At 38.0% G+C, this 16,638-nt stretch overlaps 1 protein-coding gene across 2 annotated transcripts in view; it reads right to left on the reverse strand.

The window, feature by feature from the left end:
- Positions 1–3,707: 3,707 nt before the first annotated feature.
- MEI4 (meiotic double-stranded break formation protein 4) overlaps positions 3,708–16,638 on the reverse strand; it is a 131,836-nt gene continuing 118,905 nt past the window's right edge. For both annotated transcript variants that reach the window (XM_071806845.1, XM_065833162.2), the window contains one exon: positions 3,708–7,398. In XM_071806845.1, coding sequence (XP_071662946.1) covers positions 7,147–7,398 — 252 coding nt within the window. In that variant the 3' untranslated portion in view covers positions 3,708–7,146. The remainder of the gene's footprint in view (positions 7,399–16,638) is intronic.

The following is a 16,638-nucleotide window of genomic DNA, read 5'->3' on the forward strand; positions in this document are numbered from 1 at the left end:
TGACACTAAGCTGGGAGGAGTGGCTGACACGCCAGAAGGCTGTGCCGCCATCCAGCGGGACCTGGACAGGCTGGAGAGTTGGGCGGGGGATAACCTGATGGAATTTAACAAGGGAAAGTGTAGAGTCCTGCATCTGGGCAGGAACAATCCCAAGTTCCAGTATAGGTTGGGGCATGACCTATTAGAGAGCAGTGTAGGGGAAAGGGACCTGGGGATCCTGGTGGACAACAGGATGATCATGAGCCAGCACTGTGCCCTTGTGGCCAGGAAGGCCAATGGCATCCTGGGGTGTATTACAAGGGGGGTGGTCAGTAGATCGAGAGAGGTCCTCCTTCCCCTCTACTCCGCCCTGGTGAGACCCCATCTAGAATATTGTGTTCAGTTCTGGGCCCCTCAGTTCAAGAAGGACAGGGAACTGCTGGAGAGGGTCCAGCGTAGGGCAACAAAGATGATTAAGGGAGTGGAGCATCTCCCTTATGAAGAAAGGCTGAGGGAGCTGGGGCTCTTTAGTTTGGAGAAGAGGAGACTGAGGGGTGACCTTATTAATGTTTATAAATATATAAAGGGTGAGTGCCATGAGGATGGAGTCAGGCTCTTCTCAGTGGCAAACAATGATAGGACAAGGGGCAACGGGATCAAGCTGGAACACAAGAGGTTCCACTTAAATTTGAGAAAGAACTTCTTCTCAGTGAGGGTAACAGAGCACTGGAACAGGCTACCCAGGGAGGTTGTGGAGTCTCCTTCCCTGGAGACATTCAAAGCCCGCCTGGACACATTCCTGTGCGACCTCACCTAGGCGTTCCTGCTCCAGCAGGGGGATTGGACTAGATGATCTTTTGAGGTCCCTTCCAATCCCAAACATACTGTGATACTGTGATATATAAGGAGGAGGTGATTTAAAGGAGATCTAAGTGAGGCACACCATCTGGATGAAGCTGCAAAAACTCAAATCAAGGCAATTAAGAACTGCAGAACAGAAAAAGACCCTTTCTGGCATGTGACAGAAGAAAAAAGCACAAAGCAGGAAAGTTACAAGTATGTAGTTGGGCAAAATGCCCCTGAACTCTAAAGGGAAATGTACATATACGGAAAGCTGCTCAGCAAATGAAAACAAAAACTGAAGGAAATCCTAAAATTTCATCCTTTGCTTTTCCTGGTTTTGTGCTTAGCATTATGAATATTTAAAAATATTTTAAGCTTGCCCCTTTCTCACAATGAAACTGAAGCAGAGTAAGATGCTAATGTTAATGCAGAACTTTGATTATCACCTGACTGTAGTACTAAGAGCCTATCACTAAAATCTGCATAGGGACACTAAGGTACAGAAGAGAATTTTAAGGGGTATAGAATCATAGCACGGAATCATAGATCATGATATGATTCTATGATTCCAGTCTATGATCTCTCCACATGTTACGTCTCATTTTGTCACCCAGGCATACGATCTTCCCACACTCCTCTCACCCCCAGCAGTGGCAAAGGTTCCTGCCTCCTCATACTTCTCCCCAGCCCATTTTTTTAGGTTGAGCTGCTTCTCCCCTTGTTGCAGGATGCTGAAGATACGGAAGTACTACTGTGCAAGAGCTACAACAGATTCTGCATGTAAATACTGTGGTTTTCATACCCTTACTCAGAAGTCACTACTATTTTACCTCACAGACCAGGAGAAATGCAGCATTCCCTTGCAATCTGGAGTTTTGGAGAACATCCTGCACTTCTGTGGTATAAAAAAAAGTTATGAGTAGGGCTATCCACCTCCAAGAAGGTAATTTTGTTTCGGTCCACCTAGTTGTCCCTGCAGGTCAGACATACTAATGCATTGTGGGACTAATAAAAAAGCAGAAGCTGTAAGATTTTTTTTTTTGTTTGATGAAACAGTCATTCTAAGTGCTCTGTTCCCTTACCAACAAGAGATCTAAAGACTAAATTGCCTTGTCTAGATCAATAAAATATGAACATATATTCATCATCCTTAAGACCATGGATTTCTTAAAACAGGCTAAGCTGAACTGAATTTCAGATAAAATAATTTCATATAAATCTGATTTTAATTCTGAAATTTCAAACCTAAATTTTTGGAAATGCAAAGATAATTACATTACTGATGGCTTTCGAAGTGATTTATATCATGGTATTACACAGGTGGCTTTCAATCAAATTAAGGATTTACAAAGCATGAAACTTTTAGTGATGGCAGACACAGCTAAGGATGAAGAATTTGATGCTTGCTTTGCCTGAATCTTAAACTAGGTCTCCTAGGCCTTTCTGCTTAGTGAAGGTGTTACAGAGTAACTATTAGGAATAGCTGGAGATCAAGTTCGAGTTTTTCTTTTCAAGACTTCAGGCCATATATGTCCCTGGAATCAGGTGGTCTACAATGATGGGTGCTGACAGAATTGGCCAATGTCCTTGCAAAGCAAGGATAGGATGTGTCTGGACGGATGAAAACTCATGTGGGTAAAAGTGATTTGCTGGTGAAGCTCACACTGTAGTTGGTAATGGGTTGTACTTTTCCTAGGTGCCTGTCACAAGTGGAGTAATCCCAGGCAGCTATCCTGGGATGCGTCCTGACACCAAACTGGGGGTCCTGGTCAATATGCTTGAAGGCAAGGCTGTCATTAGAGGGACTGATGCAGGCTGGAAGAATGGGCTGACAGAGACAATGAAATTCAGGAAGGACAAGTGCAAAGTGTTTGGCCTGGGAAGGAAGACCCCCTTGCAGTGATGCAGGCTGGGAGCGCCTAGCTGGGGAGCAGCTCTGTGGGCAAAGCCCTGGGGGGCCCTGATAGACCGCAAGCTGAATGTGAGCCTGCGGTGGCTCTGACAGCAGTGAGGGCCCACAGCATCCTGGGCTGTGTTGGCAGGAGCACTGGCCTAGGGGAGGGATCACTCCCCTCTACTCAGCCCTTGTTATCCTGCATCTAGGCTACCGCTGTCATTTTTGGGCCTGCAATAAAAAGGTGTCGATAAACCAGAGTATGTTCAACAGGGGCCACCAAGATGGCTGGGGTTGGGGCATCTGCACTGTGAGGTAGGTTGAATGAGTTGGGCTTGTTCAGCCTGGGAAACAGATGGTTTCAGGGGACCCAAGAGCAGCTTCTGGTGCCTATGGGGAAGGTACCAAGGGGACAAAGCCAGGCTCCTGGTGGTGGGACGACTAAAGGCACTGAGGATACAATGAAACAAGAGAGGTTCAGACTGTATATAAGGAAAACTTTTTCACCATGAAGACAGTCAAGGAGAAGAGCAGGTTATCCAGAGAAGTTGTTGAGGTCTCTGTCACTGAAAGTTTTCAATACCTGACTGAATATTGAACCAACAACAGACAACTTGGTTTGACCCCACAGCTAACCTTGGTTTGAGCAGGAGGTTGAACTGGAGACCTCCTGAGGTCCCCTCCAACCTAAATTCTGCTATGATCATGTGCATGACAGCTAAATGTTGCGCCACAGTAAACTATGAAGGGTCACTTTGTCTCAGCTAACAATGCATGGATAACAAATAAAAAATTGAAGGTTACAGGTCTGAAACATGGTAAAATTTCACTTCCACATTTACCAACATATACAAGCATAACTACCTCAAAAAAAAAAAAATCAGTAAATCACAAACAGATTATAAAAATATTCCAAATTAAGTTTACAAAAATATTCTGAGACAGTTCCCTTCAAAATTCCACCCATGTAAGATCCTTTAGTGAATAGAACAGTCACTGCAGCATTAGAACAAAAATTTATTTTCCTCATCTCATAATTTTTCTACTCTCATAAAAAGAAACATTCTACCATAAAATTATTTGTAAAACATATGGAGACAGGTACAAAACAGTCACCTGGGAAGCTAAGAAGGTGGCAGAGTAACAAAATACAAAATCATAAACTGCTATTATGCTACTAATTAATAAGTACTACTAATTTAACAGTATAAATATATAATTCAACCATATATGTGTGCATATATACATATGAACAATTTGCATTTGCAGAACATTAGCATTTTGCCAAATTCTAAAGTACATATATTAAAGGAAATCAGCAAGACAAAAGACAGACGCTGGAACTGTCACTTCTAAGACTGAGGTGAAACACTCCAGGGAGTAACAATACGTCAGACCAAGTGTTGTTTTAGTGTTTCCTATTCTGTAGGTCTATGACGTGCTAAGGTCAGCACATGGGACTTTGAGATTATTCTTCTGACACTTTCTCTGCATTTGGGACTCGTCTCTGGAGGCCACATATGTAAAAGCCGGATGTCAACACACGTATTTAGTAAGTACTTTAAGATTTAGTTGAAGTCCAAGCTGCAGGAAGATTTCTTCCAACTGGGTCACAAATCCTCACCTGTAACAGGTAACTCCAGAGACTGGCTCAGTCATCTTTTCTTTCAAAACTGAAGACACAGATGTTTACTCAAGTTATATCTAACAGTCACTGGACAAGGGCAGAAATTGTCTGAAGACCATGAACTTACACCTAGGATTTCCTACTCCTAAAAACAGAGAAGCTATCACAAGGATGGGATTTAGTTCTCATGTTAAGAAACTTAAATGCATGTTTTTGTCAGTGAGCTACCCAAGTTCCTGCTGTCATCACCACTTGATTCAGTTGCCTAAGCAGACACATTTGGTCACAGTGCCACTATAGATGCTCCAGGCTATCAGAGGCATCTACACAAAGAGAAAATATGTGACACAGGACTTAGAGAAGATTTGCAGTGCTTTGGGTCAACAGATGTAGATCCTGCCCAAAACATGAGGGTACTTTGTGTTTCATAGTTTAGACATCCCAGCTGCACGGAGACATCTAAATGCACGTGTCTACCTCTTCACATCTTCATCTTGAGGTGAGTCCTATCATGGTGAAAAAATCTCTTCAAGAAACACAAGACAGTGATCTATCTAGTAACTATTCTGGTTGCAGAGGTTATTGCTCCCACCAAATCTGAGATATGGTCACTAACATGGTTCAGCTGCACTATTTAATTTTGCACTGAAGCGGATAAGGAGAGCCCAGGTGACCAGTTAAGAGCATTTTTGCAGAGAGGCTAGTTAGTGTGTGTCTAAATTGCCACAATGGCATCAGTAAGGGAACTCTCTCTGTCTCTGAACTTTCAAGGCTGCCTAACAAACTGTTTCAAATCTCTGTCAGAGTATAAGTACTATCTCTGGACACAACCTCCCTCTCTCTGTATGCTGTGAACAAGACTTCAAAAGTCATATCTCAAGTCAGCAGTTACTTCAAAACTTATCAAGGAGGCACGTGTTTCCCAAAACACCCATCGCTCTTCCAGCAGCCTATAGAGCTTACTGGTGAGAAAACGCTACAATTTGCAAAGAAGAAAATATGTGTCCTTTTTGTGCCTGAGTTGCTTTACTAATAACAAAAATATTTTTTGCCAATAGATCAGCAAATACGCAGTGGTGTGCAATCTAGTCTTGAAACTTCTCTTTAGAACAGGAGTGGTGAAACAACACACAATTTTGCCATTATGCAGATTTCAGTATCCTCCTGTGTTTTTGTGCCTTTTCTTTAAAAAAACACTTCCGAAATAATTTTTGTTTTTAAATATGAAAATTATCAATTAGATACCAATCAGTTTTGTTTATTCCTTTCCTTGCTTCTTTTTTCGTAATCATGCTTTCAGTGCTGCAGAGGGAGGTGGAAGAACTGATACTCTACGTTAAAGAAACAAAAAATAAGGAAAGCAGTAGCAAAAAGGGCACAGTAGTTCCTCAGTGGCTACCAAAATTACATACTTATTTAACTTTCTTTCATTTGGCTAAACCTATCTGATTTTCTAATGTGAATACTCAGGAACACTTGTTCTGCAAATCAGAAATTTCTGTTGAAAGAAAGTTTGCTATAAGAAGGCATTAAACAAATGTTACCATATGACATATCAAATACAAAGTTTAAGAAACAGAACAGTGGCCAGTGTGTAAACAAGTATAATAATCACTGTTTGGAGAGCCAATTCAACATCAAAGTAACTTGTTTTGTAAATATTAATATATTTTACATATATAGAAAAACAAATGTTTATCTGAAATAAATGCATTCAAATGAACAAATTATTTACAGTATTAAAAAAAGTTGTGTTTCAGAGAATTTTTCTGACAAAAATTGATGTGATGAAACAAATGCAAGAGGAAGGAAAAGCACTAATGCCAAAAATATTTAATACTTATGGTGGATATGCACTACTAGAAGACACAATAAAACTCAAATTATGTTTATCTATTAGAAAAAATGCCATTCATCATAATAGTTACCCTCTAAATTTATCAAAGACTGTGGATTAGTTAAGGTATTATTGGACTCACATTTTAAAGGCCTTTTATGTTTAATATTTCTGTTAAAATATGTTGCTTTAATTATTATACAAATATAATTCCATCGCGTAGAAATAAAAATTTAAAAATCAAATATACAAAGGGGATTTTATCAATATTCATTAATTTTGAACGGGGTTTAAAGTACTCATTAAAGGAGTTAAATTTATTCAGATTCGATCTTCAAAACCATTAGTCAACTCAGACTAAATTAGGCCTACTCGGCCTACTCTGCTTACCCTTGAGCATACACAAGTAAAGCCAAGCAGTATACAACTTCCTTACATTCATTGTAAAACTGAGCAACAGACTTTATTTTGCTCAGGTAACAATAGTTTCTGGTTTAATCAAGAGTTCAGTCTGTCCTATAAGAATTTGTAGTGATAAGTTACCAAGTTTAAAAATAAACGTTTTATTTCTGCCCACCAGCCATTGTCTCTAAAGCACACAGAAGCTATACAGCTCTTAAAAGACAGACATTAGTTTCCTAACTTGGAAGCTCTACACACATCTTGACTTCAAAATTCATGGCATTAATTTTAAACAGTACCTGAAACAACTTTCATTGTTGCCATTTTCACTGTGTATGCAAGCACCAACATATTGGTTTACATTATGAGAAACAGGATTTATTCAAAATGGCACCTGGATTATTACATTTTTTTCCTATACAAATTGCATTATCGCTGAAACTGCTGTATAGCATAGTAGTTTAAAGTAAAAGTTTTCCAATAATAACAATCTTCCTGCCTGGCTCAAAAATTTTCCAATGCAATCCCACAACAAATATGCTGCTAAAAAGTAGGCTGCTTGTTTTAATCAATTTGTATTTGAGCTGAGTTCAAAAGAACACTCACTCTCCATAAATATAAAGAAAATAAAGGGAATTCATCTGAGAGGTGAAGAATAATTTGATCAAGGTTCCTCAGAAATTTGACTTTTTCTTCTCCATCGTAGTCTGAGCTTGAAATGTTACTTTCTTCTGTCTCATTTTGAAGAAGTTGTTCCAGCATCATACACAAAGGAAAAATATTCTCATACTGGGTAATGTCGTACATGGCCTGGATCTGGGAATAAAGAAAAATTGACAGGTAAGCACAGTGTGAAACTGTTTCTGCAGCTCACCATCCCAGATGACATGCTACAAAATAACATTAAACTCCATAGTAGTGGTTATATAATCAGAATGGCTATATGCTCACCATGATTACTTCTAAGAAACATTTTCCTTTTCGTGATAACAGCCAAATAACTAACTCTCCATCATACTACCAAATGAAAAGTCAACATAACCTCCTGTTGATGAGTCAGAGGGTTTTTTTCTACCTAATTATCCATAGACTGTGACATACAACAATGATCTACAGATCAATAACAACAACAGCCTTGTCTGTTTTAGGCATATAATTTAAATCAGTGGGTTTCTGTTTTCTGAGAAATAAAATAAACAAGTAAAAAAATTTTTTTTTTTACTCTCAGACAGTAATCTATTCAAGTGACATCTCTAGAAAGCAAATAACAAGTCCAAGTTATCAATCTCCATAGAAAATACACGAGCCAGTACCACATATCTGAGTCAGTTAAAAAGTGGAAGAGTCATTTTGTGAAATAAGATCAGCAACCAAATTAGAAATGCATTAAAAGCCTTACCGCTTTATCTAATATAAATTTACATGTTCTGTGTTTGGAAACTACAATTTCAAACCAAAGCTTTCAGAACCTCTGCCATACATAGGGAATAACTGATAAGATCAAAAATTCTGTGTCTTCCTTAACAGCAAAATCTACCAATATCATGAGATTACCTTGTTTTGAAAAAGGCTGCAATTACAGTAGCTAGATGATCACAATTGAAAGGTAAAATCATAGCTGCTAGAAAATTAAATATATCTTTTAGGAAATGGACTAATACCTCTAGTGAGCCTAAACAAGTGTTTATGCCTGCAGTACAAAGCCAGATGGGTCTTGGCTTTGACATGGGTCTATGAATCAGTATCACATCACTTTACCCACCCTAAACCTTATACCACTAGATTTCCAAGGATTGATATTATTACATCATAGTTGTTTTTACATTGTAAGTCATTTTGATTCCACTAGAATCTAACAAAAAGACAGCAGTTTACCTTCCTCAGGTAAGGCTGCTATTATCAGCTGCTCAGGGACTGCTCACTTTGCCTTAGTAAGCCAGAAGATCTTAAACCTAAAATCTGTGTTGAGGCTCCCCAGGGCAATGTCTTTTAAGTAACCTCCCACCTCAGGGACACCACAGCCATCCTATTGCAAAGCCTCAACGTAGCAAAGTCATTTTGCTGAGTTTTCTAGACATCTTGAAAATTAGGTTGATTGCTGACAAATATGGTCCATAGTCTTGCATGATCTAGTTCCATCTCTCTGAAATCTGGTAAGAAAAACCTGCAGTTCAAAAGCTGCTGCCAAGAATTTGATAGACATTCATATCACAACAGACAGCAAAAAATATGAAAGGACAATTAAAAGCATGCAAATACTTAATAAGTCAAATTAAACGATATTGTACAATTAGGGAAAACCTTATTCTAAAGCTGAGGTTAGCAAGACAGTCTGGTTCTTCAAATACCAAGTATCTGACTCTAGGACAACCATGCCTATACACTGATTATTTTGACTATTAGTGAATGCTGGTGAGACAAATGTATTTATTTTGCTTATTTGACTAAATTATAGCTAAGTTGGGAAAAAAACTAGTATTAATGGTTACCTGAATTTCTAGGGAATAGATGATTCTAAAGGCCAACAAAGTCTGCTCTTGAGTCTTTCACAGAATCACAGAATGTTAGGGAATGGAAGGGACCTCAAGAGATCATCTAGTCCAATCCGCCTACTGGAGCAGGAACACTTAGATGAGGTTACACAGGAAGGTGTCCAGGTGGGTTTTGAATGTCTCCAGAGAAGGAGACTCCACAACCTCCCTGAGCAGCCTGTTCCAGTGTTCTGTTACCCTCACTGAGAAGAAGTTTTTTCTCAAATTTAAGTGGAACCTCTTGTGTTCCAATTTGAATCCATTACCCCTTGTCCTACCGTTGGTTGTCACTGATAAGAGCCTGGCTCCATCCTCATGACATTCACCCTTTATATATTTGTAAACATTAATAAGGTCAACCCTCAGTCTCCTCTTCTCCAAGCTAAAGAGATCCAGCTCCCTCAGCCTTTCTTCATAAGGGAGATGCTCCACTCCCTTAATCATCTTTCAATGAAGGAGTCATCTGACCAAGCATCAACACGCTTAGATTGTTATCCCTGGTTTCTGTTTTAGTCAACAGAGGGAAGTAGGGGATGGGACTCAATTGCTTGAATGTAGCTATGTATATATATTTTGTATGTCCAAGGGTACATGCATGAGTAGAGCTTTACACAAGAGACAGCATCTGTAATCCAGTGCGATATTAGATATCTGAGTTTTGGTGACTGAGAAGCTCCCAGGGTCTTTCAGGATGTAATTCATCCCATTCTAAACTAAATCCTCAGAAGTACCATGTCTTGAAACTCTTCACCGTGATTAAGCATGATTGTGCCCAGAAAAATGAGTATGAAGAAACATAAATTGAAGTTTTATGCTTTTAGTTCCTGTAATTTTTGTATTAGAAGTATAATGCTACAAGCAAAAACCTTTGTTTGATTCCTAAGTGTTGACCTTGTAAATTCACTCAGATCTTCGTTTTGCATGAGGAATCAATAGAAAATGTTTTATAAAGGCAAATTATGCCACTTCACTAATCCCCCTAACCTCAGGCTCTTCCAAGCAGTTAAGCAACTGTGTTACTTTCAGTAGGTCTTGAAAAGTGCCACTAATTGCAACTTAGTAAACTATTGAATTGATTATGGATAATAGAGACCACAAGCTAACTAATTCCCTTTCCTCTGCAAATACTACTGCACTAAAGGAAAATTATTTTAGCCACAAAGAACTGACTTTGAACAGAAAGGGTAAGTCTGATGGCAAGGAGGAAGTATTTTTTTGAGGTAACCACTTTTCAGGGGACAAATGCACTCTGAAATATTGTTTTATAAAACCAGGAAAACAAAAATCAGTCTAGAACATTTTGTAACTTAAGGCTTTTTAACCTTTCCAACCCATTTAATAATCTGAACACATCATGTCTCCATTTCTTTTCTTAGATGTCTTTTGTAGACTAATTGATGCAATTACTAGCAATGCAAATTTATGACACAAAATTTCTGGAGAAATACCTTTACTGTTACCTAATGGTGCAGTCAGATAACAGACCTATTCATCTTGCTCACCAGTGTGTAGACTATAATTCCAGAATAGACTAGTACCAGCTTTAAATGACTTTAACACTAACTCTGTTTTACAGAAAGAATTCTAAGATAATCACCCTTTTTACCGATCAGATGGGTGTGCAACACATGTTTTGGACATTATTTTTTTGTGGGATCAGTCCTTGCCTGTTGGAGAGGGTCTGGAAAAAGATCATAGGGCTGGAACAGCCCGTCCTATGAGGACAGGCTGAGAGAATTGGGGTTGTTCTACCTGGAGAAGAGAAGGCTGCAGGGAGATCTTATCACAGTTTCAGTACTTAAAAGGAGCCTGTAAGAAAGATGGGGACAGACTTTTTAGCTGGGCATATTATGACAAGATAAGGTGTAAAGGTTTTAAACTAAAGGAGGGAAGATTCAGGCTACATGAGGAAGAAATTTTTTACAACAAGGATGTTGAAACACTGGCACAGGTTACCAAGAGGTGGTAGATTCCCATCCCTGGAGACATTCCAGGCCAGGCTGGATGGGGCTCTGAGCAACGTGATCTGGTTGAAGATGTCCCTGCTCATTGCAGGGGGTTCGACTAGATGACCTTCGAAGGTCCCTTCCAACCCAAACTATTCTGTGGTTCTATGATTCTTGACGATTCTTTCTCACCAAGTATTTGGAGATATGTTTCTTAGCAGTAAGATGCATTTTGCAGACACCTCAGTTTCAAATTTATTTTTTGAGATTATTTTCCTATTATGATTTCTCAATCCAAACAAACTCCTCAAAGTTAAATGCTTTTAAAAGAATGATTAATGATACAAGATCGAGGTTTACACAAGATGGAAAAACAAAGGGACAAGGATCTGGCTGGATTTGATGATCTGCTAATCAGAAGTTACATATTTACATCTCCAGAATGCAGGAAGTGGCAAAGCTTTTCACTGAAATGAATTTTCCAAGCTTCTCCTGCATTACAGTACGACCACCTGGAATAGCTCACATATTTACTACTTAATCTGAAAGAAGAGAAGAAGTTCTCTGTCTCCTTTACAATGCTGTCATAAAAATCAGTACTAATATGTTAGAGGAAACTGCTCAGAAATGTAGGCAGCAATGACAGAGTGCTAAAAAGCCACCTGTGTGCCAGGTCCCTGGGACTTCATTATACCGACTCTCTGCAAAGCAACAGATCAGACAGCCCTGGACAAATTCCCAAGCCACTGCTGTCTTAGCGGACAGATTTAGAGTTGGAGTCTTCAGCGATTATGGACAAAAATTAAGGATCTGAAAACACAGAATTGAAGTAACCAGATTGAGAAAAAAAACTCACGTGATGTTCTAAGTGCAACTTTTTGCACTTAGTGCAATTTTGCACTTAAGAGTAGTTTTGTTTTCATATCTTAGTGGTGTGTGCACATTTGTATCACTTATTCAAATGCTCTCAACAACAGCAATATAAAACAAGAACAGGAGAATAAATATTAGCTTTGAAGAAATTCTCTACAATTCTTAAGCCATTTACTAGCTACAATGTGTATTTCTAGTGCTGTACTTTGTTTAGGCTGGAAATTTCACATGCAAAAGACAGATGTTTGCTTCTAAGTAGAGGCAAAAAACTTCTATTTCTTTTATGTCTCAAAGAACCTACAGAATGGAGACAATCCTTTACTAGTGCAAATACACCTTAAGATGAGAGTACGTTCGTGGCAACTAGTATTTGTTCCCATGAAACTCAGATGTTTCTGCAGGCTACAGACGAAGCATCAGCAACACCTGTATGCTTTCTGGAATAAGGCAGAAGCAGCTCTAACTGGGGAAATCTGCTTTTTTGTTTACAATGGAATGTTGATATGCTGAAATTTCTGACAAAATTAAAATAATTAAAATTAATCTAGAAGCACCCATTGTGTTTGATTAATGACAAAAAGCTTTCCTCCCTACAATTCAGTTAACAACTGTTTAGGCTTTTTAATCCTATGAAGATAAAAAGTTTAAATGTATATTGCAACAAATAATTATACATAACACATATATGCTATATAAAATACTGATATATATATTATTTGAATCAAACAAACTTGAAAGATGAGTGTTTATATACCCATGCTTTTTAGAAAGGGAGAAATTTGACATCTCTAGAAGATATATCAAGTCTATAAATGGAAAGATATTTGATAGCATCACTTTTTAGAAAAACATTTCTAATTCATCATAATGAAAACTAAGAAAGAAGTGATTGGCTGGAAACTCCACCAACAAGGGATCAGAACTTAGTAAATTCTGTATGTTTGCTAAAGTAATGCTAAAAAAACCCCTATGTTTTCAGTAAAATAAACTCTGTTGTACTCTGTGTGTCCAATCTGAGTCAGAGGCTAAAGGAAGTATATTTCAAGATGACTGAATTGTTTCCTCAGGTGGTAATACATCCTCTCTTTTTATGAACAAAGAAGATTAATTCTCACAGGCACTCTTGTTTTTGCCCCTTCATTTTTCCTTTGAGAAATCCCTATCCAGTCTACTCGTTGCTGTTGTTCATGTCCTAAATACAATACAAATATCTTTTTAGAGTGTGTCTTGTAGAGTTGGATAACAGGCATTTTACATCAAAGCAACAAGGAAAGTCTTTTAACTGGATGTTTCCTAAGTGTGGAAATAACCTCTGTGTGGATCATTAAAATTTACAAACCCAACAATATCCATTGCTTAAGAAACCACACAGTAGGATAAAAGATGTTATCTCTAATTGCTGTTTAGTGTTTAAATAACATGCTGATAAGCATCTCTAAAATATTTAAGGCAGGCATGCATGAAATACTTTAGTGGAAATCGTTTTGTTCTGATTTTAATACCATTAAGTTAAAAGGTAATTAGCTTACAAATTGCCATGACTCAGGATTCAGCTTTTAGCTGATTAGCATTTCTCTTTAATTGCTTTTTGTTTTGTGATTTTGAAATCCATATTCCCCTAACATTCCTCCCAATTATCATAATCCTCATTAACCACATCAATATTCACCTGCCAAGAAAGTTCAAACTGATTTACAGCCCCTTTCAGTATCTAAAGCAAAATTCACACCACTTACAACTCCTTATTTAAATTTATACCACCCCACAAAAAAAAAAAAAACCTTTCAAGGTATTTTGATCTTTTATTCAATGGGATCAGAAAAATCTAGTTGTGTCATCTTTATTCATGCTATCACTTTCTTCTCAAGCAGCTCCCTAAAATTCAACGATTCTGCAAACATATCAAGACCAAGCACGCCTGCAGAAAGGGGCAAGGAACTACTAACATTTCTGAAAGTTAAGTTCCAGAGGAGGGACCATCATTAAACTCTAACAACAAACGAATCTGCAGCTCCAGCATGTGCAGTGACCACAGTTCTGAGCAATGTTTGGTCAACAGCACTTTGGATGTCCTGGGCAGTCTCACGCCAGGGAGCTTCCAGAAGCAACAGTAAGAATCTTGTGAAAATGATGTCTGCCAAGACGTGATAATTCGGCATACCCTGGAAAATACTTTTGATAGTGAAGAGAATGAGCACTTTAAATTCTGTCACCCAAGGGGGAGATGCTTATCCCTGAGACACCTGTGCATCGTGTCTCTTCCACATATTATTTAGCAGGGTCATCTGTTAGGAGCCCTTAATATGACACATGGAATTACAAGAAATTCCCAAGTCATCTTAAGCAATATTACTCTTCTCTAGCAATATGATTCCCACAGTATATTGTAAGAAATTAAATATACCAGCAGTAGAGCATTCAAGCTTCCATTTTGGAGTAAGAATCATAACAACTGCCTCAAAAATAACATAACAAAGACACAGAAAGCTTTAAAAAATAAATTCTACTCCCTGTTATCCTGTTAAAAAGAGCGAAAATATGAGCCACTAAGAAATCTCATTTGGAGAGAACAACTGAAAAATTAATGTATGAACCTTCTTGGAATAATGGGAATTTATAAGCATATTTTACTCCAATCTATGAAGCATAATTTTCAACTATCACTATTGTCATATATGTTATTTTTGAAATCTATTCTACAATTAAAAAAAAAAAAAAAAAAATCAAGTCTTTACAAGCTGAAGTCCTTCTCTCCACGCCCCTCCCCCGAAAAACATCTGAAATAAAGATTATGAAAGTATCATACTATGGTCCTTTCAAATCAAATGGGCTACTTAAGCATATTTCTAATTAAAAAAAGAGTAAAGTTCTAGACCAGACAGTGGCATGCAAATTCAGCATCAGGGAAAACAGAGAAAGAGACAAACAAAAATAATTAACAATTTAACAGATCTTTTTCAGTTTTGAACACTTAAGTAGTAGAGAAAGTGTTTGTTTGTTGTTTTTTTTTCTGTTGTCTCCATTCCTGTAAACTCAGGAAAACAGAACTGTGGGAGACGAAAGAGGCTTGTCAATTCAACTCTGAAGCAAATTCCCCTGGTTTTAGCTCCCTCAGATGTGTGCTTCCCTCCAAAATGGTGTCTTAAATACAATTCACAATGACTTTTGACTCCAATTAGCCATTAAAACCTGACAACAGACTGTACCACATTGTTCTGCCTCACTTTCCACCCCATCTTCAGAGTACTTTTGGGAGTTCTATTTCTCTATCCATGTTCTGTTTAGTTTTCAGGGATTCAAAGGACAGGAGATGGATGATAATACAGAAGTGGTCATCAATAAGCTGCTAATTACTAGTGGAAACTGAGACAATGACAGAGACTAAGGCCCCAGCACATTAACATCCAGATTTTATAACTAGAAGGTCAAGTATCACATCGAAGTTATTCTAACACATCAGAAAAAGTCAAAAAAGGAGGAAGAATATAAACTTGTCAACCCATCATTTTCCCCATTTAGTAGCTGCTGCCCATAAGAAAAGCAAGGAGTAGGACAGAAAGGAGCTCTCATATTCTTTTTTTCAAGTGCCCTTAAAAGTGGTAAGGAAGGCCCTCCTGACCAAAAACCCTACGGTGCTTTGATTGTAGCTGATGTTTGAATGGGCCTTCCTAGACAGAACTTGGTTCTGTTCACAGGCAGACTTGTCTGTCCTTCAGGGTTTCCACTCAGTTCCCTGGGTCAGTCTTACACACATCAACCTTCTGGTTTTGGTAAAAAGGCGAGAGGTAACACATTCATAACATCATTTCATTGTCTGATGTGTGTTTCTTTCGTTTACCACAAGCAAGTGTAGGAATACCATATACAATAACTGTATCATTACAACAATAGACGTTGTTTGCTGACATAAGAAATGTCATAAAGTATACAGCAATTCTAGTAATCTAAGTGAATCTTGAAAGTAAACATCACACATATAACATTTTTATAGCTAAAGAATGACACTAAGTTATTAAAATTAAGTTTTGAGTAACAACAACAATAAAAAGTCTATTAATTAAAATCGCATCGGAAAGCAATGGATTGCTGAAAAATACAGCTATATTAGTTTCAAATGACTTATTGACAGAAGTTTCCATATCTTCAGAAAACACACAGAAGTACTGAAAATAAACAGCCCTCGTTTTACTTAAATGGCTGTAAAAAACCCACAATCCTGACAGTAATGCAAGATACATCTTTATTAGTACTTAATCATGATTAATTCATTTTTTAAAAGAAGCTTTTGAATATGCTTTTCAACTCATAGGCATTTTTTTTTCCCTAAAAGTATGATAACCTTGCCTCACATTCAGCTTGATTTACTAAAATCATCTCTTCCAATACTAGAGATTGAACGCATCAAACAAAACTAGCAGGTGGCAGATGGCTGCTCTGAAATCAAACCAAAGCAATAGGTTATCATACAACATGGATTTAAACTGCTTGCCACAGGATACTGTGAAAGCTGAACACGTGCATGGGGTGAAAGGAAACAGCCCTATGATAGGGAAATCCACTGACACACATGTGAAATATCACCTTCCACCTTACACCAAATTGCTGGAGACTGGGGGAACATTCCTGGAAACTTCTCCAAACTCATCCCTGAACCTCTGTTTTAACAACTGTCAGAAGCAGAATATTTGACCTCTGGTCCAACAGCA

Source organism: Patagioenas fasciata, chromosome 3, assembly GCF_037038585.1.
Source record: "Patagioenas fasciata isolate bPatFas1 chromosome 3, bPatFas1.hap1, whole genome shotgun sequence".
NCBI classification, from domain to species: Eukaryota; Metazoa; Chordata; class Aves; order Columbiformes; family Columbidae; genus Patagioenas; species Patagioenas fasciata.